General features: G+C 32.1%; 1 protein-coding gene across 5 annotated transcripts in view; it reads left to right on the top strand.

The window, feature by feature from the left end:
- The window catches only part of LOC106458754 (angiotensin-converting enzyme-like), a 39,652-nt gene extending 25,209 nt beyond the window's left edge, over positions 1–14,443 (top strand). For all 5 annotated transcript variants that reach the window (XM_013918296.2, XM_013918295.2, XM_013918298.2 and 2 more), the window contains exons 9-14: positions 3,525–3,649; positions 6,088–6,186; positions 10,781–10,925; positions 11,305–11,403; positions 12,194–12,316; positions 14,004–14,443. In XM_013918296.2, coding sequence (XP_013773750.1) covers positions 3,525–3,649; positions 6,088–6,186; positions 10,781–10,925; positions 11,305–11,403; positions 12,194–12,316; positions 14,004–14,193 — 781 coding nt within the window. In that variant the 3' untranslated portion in view covers positions 14,194–14,443. The remainder of the gene's footprint in view (positions 1–3,524; positions 3,650–6,087; positions 6,187–10,780; positions 10,926–11,304; positions 11,404–12,193; positions 12,317–14,003) is intronic.
- The last annotated feature ends 1,739 nt before the right edge of the window (positions 14,444–16,182 follow it).

Below are 16,182 nucleotides of genomic sequence, written 5' to 3'. Positions count from 1 at the left end.
AAGCCAAAATGCATTTATTCAGATAGAATAATTCGTTAAACGTCTGCCATTACGATTTTAGTGGGCCCGGCATGGCCAGGTGGTGATGGCGCCAAGACTCGCAATCTGAGGGTCGCGGGTTCGGTAATCCCCGTCCACACCAAACAATGCTCGCCCTTTCAGCCGTGGGGGCGTTATAATGTGACGGTCAATCCCACTATTCGTTGGTAAAAGAGTAGCCCAAGAGTTGGCAGTGGGTGGTGATGACTAGCTGCCTTCCCTCTAGTCTTACGCTGCTAAATTAGGGACGGCTAGCGCAGATAGCCCTCGTGTAGCTTTGCGCGAAATTCAAAAAACAAACAAACAAACGATTTTAGTGACGGGGTGCAAGGGGGCCGTGAAGGAGGTTGTCGTGAAATCTTGTAAGTGTAGTGAATGTTGGTGTGATTTAAAGAAATTAATAAATAAGCCTAAAGTAAAGACATAGTGTGATATAACCTAGCCTAGCCAAGTGTATAAAATTTATCATGCCATTAAAAATATCGATCCAGGTCTAGAGTTAAATCTTTTCTGAATTTAATATTTATTTTTTCAATTTTTTAGTTTATACATTTCATTTTATACTTTCAGTACATAGACTAACAACAATATTGGGGTATATTTTTGTTGCTAAGCAGCGTAACATAAAAACCATTGTTGGAATGCATTGGATTTTCTATATACTAGAAGTTGTTAGATAAGAAACCAATTCTTTTCTATGTGAGTTTTCGCTAGCTTGCCTCATTTTAAAATGATGCGCACGTGCATAAGTAATAATACCCAGGTGCACACCCTCGGGGTCCAGTTAGTACGTGTGCAAAATTTCAGGTTTCTAGGTTCTTTCCTCTTGGAGCTTTGGTGGTCACATACACACAGACACGCCCTTTTATTATTATAGATGATAACTAATGAAAGATATAAAGCATGTCAATGGACTTTTTATAATCAGATCATAAGACGAAGATCGCCCCCCCTCACACACACACACTTGGTTTAGTGGTAGTCTAACGGTTTATAATACTAAAAATCGACCTTCAGTACCAATGGTAGGCACATCTCAAATAGCCCAATGTGTAACGATATGGTCGATACACAAAGAGAAAATATTTTTCAGTTTTTGAAAACAACCGCTTTTGAATGGTTTGGGTGATACTTGATTTTAGCATAAATATTTTAACATTTGTGTTAAAAACAAAAATTAAAATCGCTCAGTACCATTGTTCTTAAATCGTATGTCGATTAATAGGTATTGTTTCACTCTGAATATAATGGTAAACCCAAAGGAATATTCGTTTTCATATTTGAAGTCAAAATGCTAATGACTGACTTCATTAACCTACAAAATAGAAAAATCTGTATTAATTTCATCAGTTGTTTGTTTTCTTTTGAATTTCGCACAAAGGGCTATCTGCGCTAGCCGTTCCTAATTTAGAAGTGAAAGGCAGCTAGTCCTCACCACCCACCGCCAACTCTTGAGCTACTCTCTTACCAACGAATAATGAGATTGACCGTCACATTATAACGCATACTCTCAAAGCTGAAATGGCGAAAATGTTTGGTGGGATGAGGATTCGAACCCGTTACCCTCAGATTGTGAGTCGACCGCCCTAACCACTTGGCCTTCATTTCATTATGAAATATAAATGATAATTTTAATGTAACTTTCAATTATGAACATGGGCGACCACAGAATTTGTTTGTTTTTTTGGGGGGTGGGGCATGTATGTAGGTGATTAGCTTTTACTGTGTAAGTCAACAGACTAAAAGAATATGTGCTATGTGTGCTTAAACTCCAACACATATTTACAGTTTTAATAAAACGTTACTAAAATATTTAGTTTAACTCCGATGTTAAGTTTGCATCATAATACGTGCAATTTGTGTGAAATGTAAGAGGGCAAATGTCCCCTCCTGCGGGCGCCCATGATTATAAATTAATTGCTGGTCAGATCCCAGTAACTTACTAGTTAGATCTTGTTCGTTTTAAACGACGAAGGCTAGATATACGTAAAATGTTGTATTAAATAACTTGAGTGTGACATTATTTACTGGTTTTATCAAATTCATAATCCGCATAGGCATGTTAGTTTGCAAGTTCGTCTGGATGATGAGCAGGTTAATTCAAGAAAATAATATATGTTGTTAAATAAAATTAAGAAATAAATAAGTGTTATGGAAATATTTACCATAATTGTGATGTGTCGTTATGTAGGTAAAATTGTTAAAAAATTACACTTCAAAAGTTTAATACAAATATACTGTAATAGTTGTTGTAAAGCAGTTTGCTAATATAAATAGTGATTGAATCACTGTGTCTGTCCCTCAGTGGTATGTCTGCGGACTTGTACTGCTAGAAACCGGGGTTTCGATACCCGTGGTAAGCAGAGCACAGATAGCCCTCTGTGCTTAATAACAAACAACACTATGTCTATCATAGTTTATATCACAATCAGCCTGAAGAGCCCTGTTATTGCCTCCTCCAGGTATTCGGCAACGAGTCTCACAGGTAACTCTTGGTGTCACTTTCTGCTTCATAACAACTGGCCAAACTCTGTTAGCAGACGAAAGGTCTTGGCACTAGATATAGCAGACACAGTATGTTTGACATATTATACATTTTACTTTTATTTTGAAATTCATAATAACAAACTCACTAATGTTGTTGTCATACCCAATAATCCATCCCAAATATGACAAACAGTTTTGTGTTTAGGTAAGTATCACCCACTATCTAATATTTCAAGTATCCCTGAGAAAATCATCTAAGGAATTCCATCAGAACCACAACTGTGTGTGGAAAGAATGTCATCAATGTCTGCTTCAAACACAACCTTTTTCTAGGCTCATATAAGTATATATCTTCATAATGTATTCAACATATCCTATCATAAATGACGTATACCAACTTTGATTCAATGGTCTTGTTTGTGGTGTAACAAACAATTACAACTAATTTGTTATAATTTTGTATATGTATTGAAACATTATGATAATTAAGGCTATACATGACATATGAAGATTCGTAGCACAAACTTTCAATAAAGCCATTTGTGCTGCTAAGACTGTACATAGTTGTTTACTTTTTGACTAGAGAGAAGGCAGATAATCAACAGCACACATCACTAACTTGGGCTATTCTTGCCTGTCCAAGTATTGAGATTTGATTGTACTTTTTATAATATACCCACATCCCTGTTTTTTATAGCAATGCTCCACAAACCATGAACACCCTAATACACCCTGATCAAACTAGTAGGTCATACCTGGCTCATTATGAAGAAGTAAAAAGGACCAAAACAAAAACTGAGCCAGAAAAACGCACTTGAAGTATGTATATGTGTGTGTAACCTGACGATGAACTAAAGAGGTTGAAACATTGTTGCTTGTTTTAAATAAAGTATTTTGAATACCCATATTGGCCATTCCAACTATATATACATTGTAAGAAGTGTCTTGTCTGTATAGATTTAAATGAGAAAGTGCAACTGTTAATGGTTCCTTTATAGAATCAAGCAGTGTACAGACATCACTATGCAAGATCTGATTACTGTTCATCATGAAATGGGTCATATTGAGTATTATCTCCAATATGCTGATCAACCAAGCCTTTTCCGTGAAGGAGCTAACCCAGGTTAGTATCTTGGGGATATAGTAACATAAACTCAAAACATTATTGTGCAGAATTTTGCTATTTCATCACACTTTTCTTGGTTCCATAATAAGCATCTAGAGATATGTATTCAAACAAACATTCCCCATTTTTCTTCCTCCCTTTTAATATATTTTCTAAAAATCAGAAATATACTACCAAATATGTTGAACTTTACAACATATTACCTAAAATTTAATTATCAAACACATAAAAACTGAAGTCCATAAAATAGTAAGGTACATTTATGTATTCAAACAAACATTCCCCATTTTTCTTCCTCCCTTTTAATATATTTTCTAAAAATCAGAAATATACTACCAAATATGTTGAACTTTACAACATATTACCTAAAATTTAATTATCAAACACATAAAAACTGAAGTCCATAAAATAGTAAGGTACATTTATAAGTACAGTTGTTCTTTTGACATTTAATTAATAATACATATTTTTTTTCTCCCCCAGTGGGACAATGGTAAGTCTTTAGATTTACAATGCTAAAATTAGGGGTTCGATTCCCCCTCAATGACCACAGCAGATAGCCCAATGTGGTTTTGCTACAAAACAACAACAACAAACACACATTTTTTTAAAATTATTTTATCAAATTCGTTATTTTAATTTTTTGGAAATATTTATTTATACTATCATCAGATAGTGGATCATATTTCTTTCTCTCTTGTGTTGCTTTTCTTTTTGTTTCTTTTAGAATATTTCATTATAACATTGGCCAATAAAAAAATTAATTAACACTGTAATATCAATATAAGGTTGTTTGGTTTTCCAAAGCAGTAATAGTGCTAGTTTTATCTGAAATTGTTGATCTACATGAGTAAAGATTGACACTGTGACAGAGCTCTTCTTATTGCCCAATATTTAGGTATTTCATGTCTTATCCCACAATAACATTTTCACCAAATACCAGCTTAAGAAATTGTGCATAACACTGCATCAGAAATTAAAAAAAAAACTACACACAACATACTGGCTGTTATTGTAATTTGACACATGAAATTTACTGGCAAAGTTTTGTTGTGTGAAAAAGTAGTTTCATCAACATTCATTAATAGGATGCTAATAATAAATGATGCTAAATAAATACAGCCTAGAGTAGATACAATAAGTTGTTTCCTCGCATAAGCATCAAGTAGGAAGTACTTATCTAATCATAAACACCATATAGACTTAATTGAAATTTGTCAAATGCTTGTATGAAGTTTAATCCTAACAAGTGATTTTTTTTCTTCGTGTTCATGCCACTTGCTCATCTGGTGTTTAAGACAAACTGATAACTTTTGTAATGTTTAGAACAGTGATTCTCGTACTTTTTCGTATGCAGACCATTTCAGACGTACTGGTCCAAACCCATGTGCTTTCACTTGGCACCACAAAAAACTCATCAGAACTGATGGGATGGCTGTGGCATTGTGTGTCAGAGACTTGTATTTTGGACCAGTTTATGGATCACACTTTGAGAACCACTGTTCTAGAGAAACTTGGTTTCCCTGTCTTAAAGTGACTTGCAGTGACATATACACTTATTTTTTGACACACAACAGACTTACTTTATTTCATTGGGCACTAATATATTTGAAATACTCACTTATACACTGTCTTAGATTTTATGACTCATGTTCACCCACATTATTTAGAGAAATTAGAAGAATATTAGTTAATTAACCCAAAGTTCTTTTGTTGTAATTAATTTTACTGCTCTAGTGTCCGCTCTGGACTTCATGAGCTTGGCTATTGTTTTATCTGGACTTTTTAGTGAGTTATAGTAATGTTGCAAAATTTAGGTTTCAGATGCTGTTTAGCCTGAGAGTTAAATAAGAGTTTACTCTGAAAAAACAAGACATGCAGCTTGGTAGTAATTAGTCTGGTTGAAGTTATGAAGAAGTTAAAGTCGGTGAACTATTTAATTAAATTCCAAAAATTTTCCTAAGTGAATTGTTTAAAGTTTAATCACTTATCCTTTAAATGAGTCTGCGAGTTACTATTAATAATAATGTTTTTTAAAATAAAGCTAATAAACATGGGTACAAAATTTTATACTTAAAAGCATGCTTAACTTTCCTACATTATAGTATTGCTTTAAACACAGTACTTTAATATTTTGATTTTATATTTGAAACACTTTTTTCTTAAAGTAGAATAATGAAATGCATGATAATCTAAATATGTAACTAGACTGTACAATTTTCAAAACATTATTCAAGAAAGTTGTCTTCACTTTAAGAACTTGTACTTGGCTTTTATGAGAAGGTGCATGAAGTTATATTCAAAGAAATATTAAAAAATCATTTCTTCTTTACATTACACAACACCCCACTTCGTAAAAAAGATTTCTTAGCATTATTTTAAGGTATAAAATATAAAATATGGGAAGAATATTTCTTTAAATATTTTTTTTCAAGGTTTTCATGAGGCTGTTGGTGATGTACTAGCATTATCTGTCTCAACCCCAAAACATCTGAAGGCCATAAGTCTCTTAAACGAAATTGCTGATGATCCTGGTAAGTAGAACATGTTTTGGTTTCAAGGTTTTCATAGGGCTTTAAGGATGTATTGCCAGTCCTTGTGAATGATGAGCAAAGTTCATTCAAGTAAAAATAAATAACTTCAAATAATTAGTGTTACACAAATAATAACATGATATTAATTATTATTTGTGAAATGGCTGAAGTAAACTTAAAACAAATTGTGCTTCACCAGCTTAATCTACTCACACCATAATGGTTGTTCATTGACAGAGATTTTAAAGGCTAAATTAAGAGAAAGCAGCTAAGTTTTGATCGGTTAAATTTCCAAGTTAATAATCTAGTTACAGCTGTTGCATGCATGTGTGTGTATTAAGCTTCTCAGCACAGAGTATACATTACCCAAAACAATGCACATGTGTGCATATACATCTGTATTAATAAAAGAGCCTGTCTGTGTGTGTGACTGCCATAGATCCAAGAGGAAAGACCCTAGAGACCTGAAACTTTACATGCATACTAATGGAATTCTGGGGGTGTACATGAACAATTTTATGTGCATTATGAGTAATTTCATTGTCGGATAAAATAACTGCAAACTGGGAAAAGAATTCAAATCTATACAATGATGCCAAAACACTGTGGCTCCCTTTCCATTTACCTAGTGAAAATACTGATGTATGATACTTATTAAAACTCAGAATACAATGTAACTTTGATAACTCAATATATGTTACCTCTGTCAAACATTATGATATCTATCGTGGTGAAATTTAAAAATAAATGCACTTCAGTAAGCTAGCTGGTAAAAGCAGAAACTTGTAAAGTTATATTTCAAGCCTTGCCTTTATCAATAAATATTATTTGGGATTTTACTTTCAAAAAATAAGGGTTGCATAAAGCATATATCAAGTGTTTATGTTTCCATCATTTCACTGTTCAATAAGAATGAACTGTTGTAGCTTCAGGGATTTTAACCTCAATGCCCCCCAAACCCCTTGGACTACTATTGTTGAACTACCCCTCCCTGCAAAAAACTAGGATTACTCTTGCCTAAATAAAGAAAGTGTCATAAATACTCATGTTACTTGCTCCTGCTTCAAGTTATTTCTTGAACTAGCACATTTTAAACTTCTGTCATACATTTTAGCCATATAGTTAATATCTGTATATCATACTCTTGAATAGTACATACAAATACAAAGGCTGTGCACAAAATTTAAGAAAAATATAAAATTCAGTGACCTTCTTTCAAAGTAAACTGTAAAAATATTAAATTGTGTTTAAAAAAACTTTTTGCAATAGTACAGACATTTTGTAGATTTTAAATCATAAAGGTAAAATTGTATTACTTTTTCGTTGGTTTGAAGGAAAACGGTTTTTCAACATTTTATTCTTTACTTGGAGCAGAAAGTAGTTTGAATTCCAGTTGCATTTATCCAATTAAGCCAAACCAAGAAAACCCCATTTCTAGATGGCTGTTATAGTGAAGATAGATTAATCTGCATAGTTACATTTATAAAACTTGACAGACATAACTGTAATAGCTTTCATAGTTAAGCTAGCTTTCTTTTTTATTTTTACCTTGTGGCTCTTCATATGGAAAAGTGTGAAGTGATTTCTTTCTGTATCATTATATTCACAAATTTTGATTTATATGTGTAAAATCTGCTAAACATATGCTGTTGTGTATTTCAAGATCAGAAATATTAGTGGTATCATAAGCTCGTGTCATAATGTAAATCATTGTTAAAGGTGTTTTATATTTTTAGCATATGTCCATATCTTAAGAGGCTTACCTTCTTCTTTCTTGAATCCATTTTAGCTTATCAATGGAAGTTAAGAGTGCTAGGTGATCTTCATGTGAAGAGTTAATATACTTTCATCCATTGTACAGTTTGCTAATTGCATTTGCATAACATCTACAACCTCATAAGTGCATATCTAAAGTTTTTTTCAGTATTTTCATCCATTGTCATTCATATACTTATCAAGCTTTTTCTTAAACTCACTTAAATTTACTGCCTCTACAACATTCGAAGGCAACTCATTCCAAAGGCCAACCACCCTGTTAGAAAAATTAAACTGTCTTAGCTGAAGGTGACTCGTACCATACCAAAATTTATATTTGTGTCCCCTAGTCCTACTATTCTCACTCTTAATTATGAAAAAAGATGCATCAACACTATCAATACCCTTTACAATCTTAAACACCTCAATCAGATCCCCCACTAACACTTCTTTTTTCAAGAGAAAACATGTTGAGAGATTTCAGCCTCCAACAATTCAATAGCTTTCCTAAGGTAAGGAGCCCAAGACTGAACACAATATTCAAAATGTGGCCTAACCAGTGACCTGTACAATGAAATTATAACCTCTTTAGCCTTGTATTCAATATTTCTGTAGAAACAACCTAAAATCCTATTTGCTCTATCACAAGCAACAACAAACTGCTTGGATGGCTTTAGAGACTAATCAACTATTACACCAAGATCACTTTTCTTTATAACACTATTAAGGTTATTCCCATCCAAATTATACTTATAATTCAAATTATGATAACCCACATGCATTATCTTGCATTTAATATAATTAAAACCCATCTTCCATTTATTTGCCCATACTCTAAATGAGCTAAATCCTTTTGTAAATCAGCAGCATCCTCTTCACAGCTAGCAACACCCAAGACCTTAATATCATCTGCAAACTTAAGTAATTTATTGACTATCCCTTCATCTATGTCACAAATGTAAATCAATAAGAATGAAGGTCCTAAGACCGAGCCCTGAGGTAGCCCACTTGTGACATTAATCCATTTTGACTGAACTCCATTTGTGACAACTCTCTGCTTTCTTCCATCCAGCCACTCTTCTATCCAATTTGCTAACTTATCCCCCACACCTATAGAGATAATTTTTTTAAAAGCCTTTCATGTGGCACCTTGTCAACTACTTTCTGAAAATCCAGATACACCATATCTACACTCTTACGCTCATCTACATAAGCAGTAACCTTTTAAAAGAATCTTAAAGGATTTGTAAGGCAAGATTTTTTCGTAATGAAACCATGTTGACTATCCAATAAAATTGTAAACTTTGTTAAATGACTTTGCAAAGCAACTTTTAACAAACTTTTTTCCCACAACTAATATAAGACTAATGGGCCTACAATTACTGGGACAATGTTTATCACCTCCCTTGAAAAGAGGAGTTACGTTAGTTAAATTCCAATCCTCTGGTACCTGCCCACTATTCAAGGACTGACAAAAAATAGTAGTAAGTGGCTCACATATCCAATCTTTAACCTCCTTCAAAAACCTATGAGGAAATATTATCTGGCCCAAGAATCTTACGTTTTTTTAAAGTAAAATCACCCATAATTATGACTTCATTAACAGCTGAGATCGTAATCTCACTGTGAAGTTTCTCACTAATTTCATTAGTATCATTTGATGGTCTGTAACAAATTCCCACTAAAAGTTTTTTCCCTTTAAATCCACTAATAGAAACCCAAATGGATTCAATTTCTTTGCTATTATCTTTGATATCCTCAACTTCAACAGGATATAACTCACATTTTACATATAAAGTCACTCCTCCCCCCTCTTTAATATTCTATCCCCATTAAATTGCCTGTAACCCTGAAATACATTTTACATATAAAGTCACTCCTCCCTCCTCTTTAATATTCTATCCCTATTAAATTGCCTGTAACCCTGTATTTCAAAGAAATTTCTGTTATCAAAATCATCTACATTTAACCATGTATGTGTGCAAAGTTTCAGGTCTCTAGGTTCTTTCCTCTTAGAGCTATGGTGATCACCCCCCCCCCCCCCCACACACACACACAAACACAAACAGGCTCTTTTATTATTATAGATGTAATATGGTATTCCTACATACAGTGTGGCATCTATAAGCAACATTTCACCTTCTTATAAACCTACAAACAAATGTGAAACTAGTAAACATTTTCCACTTTGAACTTCCTCTTGCAAGTTTATAAGTCAATACTCATGTCATTACAGACAAAAATGTGTATTATAGACAATTCAAAAACTTAGTAAAACAAGTTGTTTGATACCCATCCACACCAATATAGAGTTTAGGGTTTTGTTAACCTTGCAAAATCTGTTTCTAATAAATATATTTCTATAATTATGAGAGTGATATATAGTTGAAATGTAAAATTAATATTTAGATGTTCAGACATTGCAAATAAATATTGCATCAACCCAGATGATTATGAAAAGGAATTTTTAGATTTAATTTGAAGAACATTTGAGAATTAATGCCATAAGTTTAATATTTTATAAACTCCTATTTTTGTTTCCATTTACTTATTTTGTGATTTGAATGTTTTTGTCAATCCACATCTGTTATTGGACAGTTTAGATTTTTCAAATATTCAACTGAGAAATGATACACTGGCATATTCTTTATACTTCTAAGTTTTTTCATTTATTTTAATTGTGTGTTTTTTAAAAATGCACTTTTGAAATTTTTCAATTATTTCTTAACTTTATTTTGTTTTCGAATTTGCAACTTGTTTCTTATATTTGTAGAGTCCATTATCCATAATATAATGTATATGCTTTGAGTACACTTCTAATTGTTTTGGTTTTTACAAGAGGGTGACATCAACTATCTCTACAGTATTGCTTTGGATAAGATTTCATTTCTTCCATTTGGCTATTTGATGGACCTCTGGCGGTGGGGAATATTTAGTGGAAACACATCTGTTGAGGAGATGAATACAAAGTGGTGGGAACTCAGGTTAGATTTTCCAGCCATCATGACAGTTTTCCATTTAACATGTGTTGATATAACCTTGAATATTTCCTGACTAATACCATTTCAGCTAGTATAATATGAACTGCTGTTCATTCAAAAACAGTAAAATTGTTTGTAGTTACTGTTATGTAAGAGTACCATAGCTTCAAAGAAAAACTTATGTCTCTACTTAATAATTAATACTGAAAGTTTTTGTACATTATCATAAGACATACCATTTATTATTCATTAAAAACTTCTAGTAATTGAGTCACTTAAATTTTCTTTTATGTTACTGTAATGAAACGTTTATGGTATTTAATGAAAACCATATCTTAATTTCAAGTTCATAAATATCAAATTGAATTCTACTTTTGTTCAGGTTGAAATATCAAGGTGTTTGCCCACCTGTCAAGAGAACAGAAGAGGATTTTGATCCAGGTGCAAAATATCATATACCTGGCAATACCCCTTACATCAGGTAAGTCAAATTCATACATTGGATCAATGACTTGCTTTATTAGGATATATTAATACATAATGATTTTGTCATTATCAAAACAAACATGACAGCGTGATTCCAATATTTGAGATTTGTTATTGACACACAACTGAAAAATTATAAACCAGCTCAAATGTAGTTTCTGTAGCTTCACTTGCTCTAAACTCACCATATCTTTATGATCTTAATCAGTTTAGTTTTAATTCTTTTTGAATCTGTTTTCTTTAAAATAGTTATATTACATCTATGTAATTATCAATTTGCAAGAAAGGCCTGCGTTGAGACAGTGTGTTTGTCTGTATTATATAATATGATAAAGTCTTAATTCTCATATGTAATCATTTTCTGTTATTTTGATAATTAATTGTATAATTACTTTATATTTATTTGAAGTTTTATCATTTCAGAAAGAACTTGTCCTTTTTGAGGGATTTACTTATTACTCTTGAGCTGTTTTATGATCTGTTTGTTTTACAGTTTGTATTTTGTATTTTTCAATTAAATGATTAGACTTTATATTGGACATTGTGATTGAAAATTATATTTTCCTCAAGTTAACAAGGTTGTCAGTTATATTTTTAGTGAGTACTGATTTTAAGGAACTGTTTTATCTGTTATTGTGGTGTCATGGTATCAAAATTGGCTAGCTCTGCAAGATGGCCAATGTAATCTCAGCATAAGCTTACCTTTACAACAGGTAGTGTTCTTGCATAAGAATAGATAAATTCTTTAAATATGTTTGGATATACATAAGTTATTCTTATTTTAGGTACTTCGTGAGCTTTGTCATTCAGTTTCAGTTCCATAAAGCTCTTTGTGAGGCTGCTGGCCATGAGGGGCCACTTTATAAGTGTGACATCTATCAATCTAAAGAAGCTGGAAAGTTACTGAGGTTGGTGCTCAAATCTGTTTTACCATTGTATATAAATGCCTAACCATAAATTCTAAAATACTATTATAGTGGTTGAAGATGTTCTTATTAAATGTTTGTCTTAAGAAGTCTGAACCTAGTTCAGATAGAAATTTTGTTTGTGTGTGTATGTGCATGCAGTGTTAAAATTGCTTGCATGGAAATTCAGGATCTATCTTATTACACTAAATGCCAAATACAATTGAAAATGATACAACTAATATATAAGTTGCATTATTGAATCTTGAGTAGAAAAACGTAAAACAAGGGTGCACACACAATGTGGACATACAGCCCTAACTCTAACTAACTAGTTGCTAGATCAGAGTTTCTCAAAGTGTGGGTTGTGCAAAAGGTTTGAATTGTACTCACAAGAACTCCAGAAAATATCTTTTACCTAATAAGAGTAAAATAAGTAAAATTATAACAATTCTTTATTATAAAAAAATCACAGTTTGATACCTCCTGTAATTTGGGATTTCCTTTACTGGTGTAACACAAGATAAAGGAGCACTGAAAGATGTGGAAACAGAACTATGATTCCTAAAACAAGTGCAAAGTTCCCATTAAAAGTGTTAAGTTAGTTATCCTTCCATATCTTTCAGCTATTGCAATACATTTTTATAATTTGGCAATTCAGTGTGTTATTGTAGTTCAATCTATTTTACTAATGAAACGTTTTTAATAAAGCATTATTATTATTATTATTACCATTTTTCAGTAAGTTTTTTTTTTTTAATGTAGAGTCTTGGTTAAGGTAGCATTTCTAGGGCTTTATGGAAAGGGTTATACCATGAAAAATATTTTGGAACCATTTTGATACATGCTTGGTGTGGGAGTGGAATTAAGCTGATATGCATAATGTAAAATCGAACATGTGGAATTAACAAAATAAAAGTGAATTCATTTCTGGGTTCACACTATCAATTACAAGAAGACTTTAATAATTTCTTTTTAACTTCAAATCATTTTCAGCTCCATAGAAATATAGTACTGAGAAGATGTTCTGCCCTATACTAAATATATTTCCTGTTTATAACAGTGTGTGCTATTATAGTTCACTGGTAAATCCAACATATTCCTTTTTATGGCAAGGGAAATTAAACCTATAACTAGCATCTGGTCATCTATTCTTAAATGCATCATGTTTGAAGCGAGATAAACCTTAGTTGTGTGTTGACACCTGTGTGTAAAATTATGTTGATTTATCTAAGTTGTTAATGTTTTAGTTACATACAAAATAATGTCCTGCTTTAATTAAGCCAAACTAACAATGTAGGGTTCTTAGGAACTATTAAGGATTCAAGTAATTTAAAATTATCTTAATTTTTGATCACTTCATGTAGCAAAGTGTAAAAACACACAGCTGAATATAAGTCTCTTGTAACTATATGCACCTTGGTTGAAGGTGTTTTTTATTTCTCTTTGAGAACATAACTAATAAATTTGTTCTCTCAGATCAGATACTCAACTGACATTTGTGTATATTTTATAAGTTTAATATTGGTATGAATATTTAATGTGATAAGTTATTGTTCTTTGCAAAATAAAATACAATAAAATCTAGTTGCATTTATTATTTATGATAATATAAATATTGTTATTATTAGTCTGCATAGCAAAAAATATTGTTATCAAACATTTCAGCTAAATGTTTATTATCTTGTAGTCAAGTTCTTCAACTTGGAAGTTCAAAGCCTTGGACTGAGGCTATGAAAATCATGACAGGAGGGAAGACCAATAAAATGGATGCAGCACCCATTATAGAGTACTTTGATCCTCTTATTCAGTGGCTCAAAGAACAGAATAAAAATTACACTCTTGGCTGGACCAGCAATGATCCTACAATTTGCCCTTAGAAATATTAAAATACAATAATGTATTACAGTTATTCCAGATTTTATATATCTCACACGTTTACAGTTATTATATTTACTTCTATAGCAACATTAGTTATTGATAAGTGCTACTGATGTGTTAACCACATTATATCTGCTATATCTACAGCTAATGAGGATTTTCACCTGATACCAGACACTGTCACTTTGAGCAATGTATTTTGTTTGACAGTGCATTTAATAAAATTCTAGATTTTTAATTGTATTTAAACAAAATATTTTTTTGCTTTTTTGTGTGTTTCAAATTGAACTATCACTTGAACCTCAGAATAAATAAATATACATAATTAACAAACAGCAAAAACTTATATTTTAATTGATTTCAGCATGAGTATATAAAACACTTAAACATATTCTGCAGAATTTCATACTGTCTCAAATAAAAAATTTTATGTTATGCTTAAAAAATGATAAAATACATGACTAAGAGTCAGTAAAAAAACATCATTCAAATCATGATACAAAATCTCTTACTAATTGTCACCATCAGTGACTTCGCTGGTTTTTATTCCAGTGTATTTGCCAGATAGTGGCAAGTTTTGATAAACTTAGGATATGCAAAGTTTGTGTAAAATTTGATGTGTAATTATAACAAGAGTAGCATTCAAGGAGTGAATTTATTTATCAAAACAAGAAGACAAGCATATTATGTATTAAGAACTATGTACGAATGAACCAAAAAGATTAATAGATAAAGATTTAAATCAGAATAAAAGATAATTAATACCAGAACTTAGACATAGCATTGTTAATAGAAGCTTAGAGCAAATTAATAAACATGTTTATTGGAAAAAATTTCAGTGTGTTACCAGGCAAAGCACCTTCACCTTGATCTTACTACACTTGTTCTCTGGGGTGCTTACTAATCTTACCTTCCCAAAAAATCAAAAACACTTAAACTAGATTCAAACTAAAGATATATTGAAAATGCTTAAAGCAATCCAAGTTGCCATGATAATCTAGTAGTGAGTGGTACAGATAAAAGTAAACACATAAATAGGTAAAGTTACAGCAAAGAAAATTTAACTGATCATTATTAGCAGAGGACTATTACATAAAAATGGTATGCTCTTGGCTTAGAGTAACAAGCAAAACCAAACTTAAATAAGAAAGCTCCCTGGTTATTTATAAACTCAAATATAGGCCACACCCAAAGCAATCTGAAGACATTATCCTCCATCTGCTGCTACTGGCAACTAAACGTTATATAATGAAGCAAATTTATTGCATTATTGTTTGTTTATTTGTTTGGAATCTCGCACAAAGCTATACAAGAGCTATCTGTGCTAGCCTCCCTAATTTAGCAGTGAAGACTAGTGGGAAGGCAGTTAGTCATCACCACCCACCGCCAACTCTTGGGCTACTCTTTTACCAACGAATAGTTGGATAGACGACGTTTGATAGGACAAGGATTCGAACCCGTGACCCTCAGACTGCGACTCGGGCGCCCTAACCACCTGGCCATGCCAGGCCTTTATTATATTAATCAAACATAAGTGACGAAAGTTGATGCCTAAGTTTTGGCCAATTAGAGATTAGTGGTTTTCTTCTAATTAAATAAATAAAAATGAAATACAAAGTACCAAAATAAGCATGTTAACAGAGCATATATACTTGCTCTTAGTCACATAAAAATTGAAAAACTATTAGACATGTATGTTTTGATAATGCATCTAAATGTCACTGAATTCGATAATAGTAACTAGAGTATCACTAATATCATGCACAGTGGGATGAATTTAATCTGTATGTAGCTGAAGCTAGCGAGATAATGCTTACATCTTCAATGTAGTCTGCCTTTATCATCAGTGCCTACAAAATTATAATACTGGTTCATGTCAACAAAAGTTACCAAGTATGAGTAATATCACTTACGAACAAACCTAAGACAATCTTGTAACTATAGAAAAATCTCAGGGTGATTACTTCAGTTAAACACGTAAGTGCTAA

This window comes from Limulus polyphemus, unplaced genomic scaffold (assembly GCF_000517525.1).
Source record: "Limulus polyphemus unplaced genomic scaffold, Limulus_polyphemus-2.1.2 Scaffold509, whole genome shotgun sequence".
In the NCBI taxonomy this organism is placed as follows: domain Eukaryota; kingdom Metazoa; phylum Arthropoda; class Merostomata; order Xiphosura; family Limulidae; genus Limulus; species Limulus polyphemus.
The sequence above is the reverse complement of the archived record's forward strand: the minus strand, read 5'-3'. Positions and strand labels throughout refer to the sequence as shown.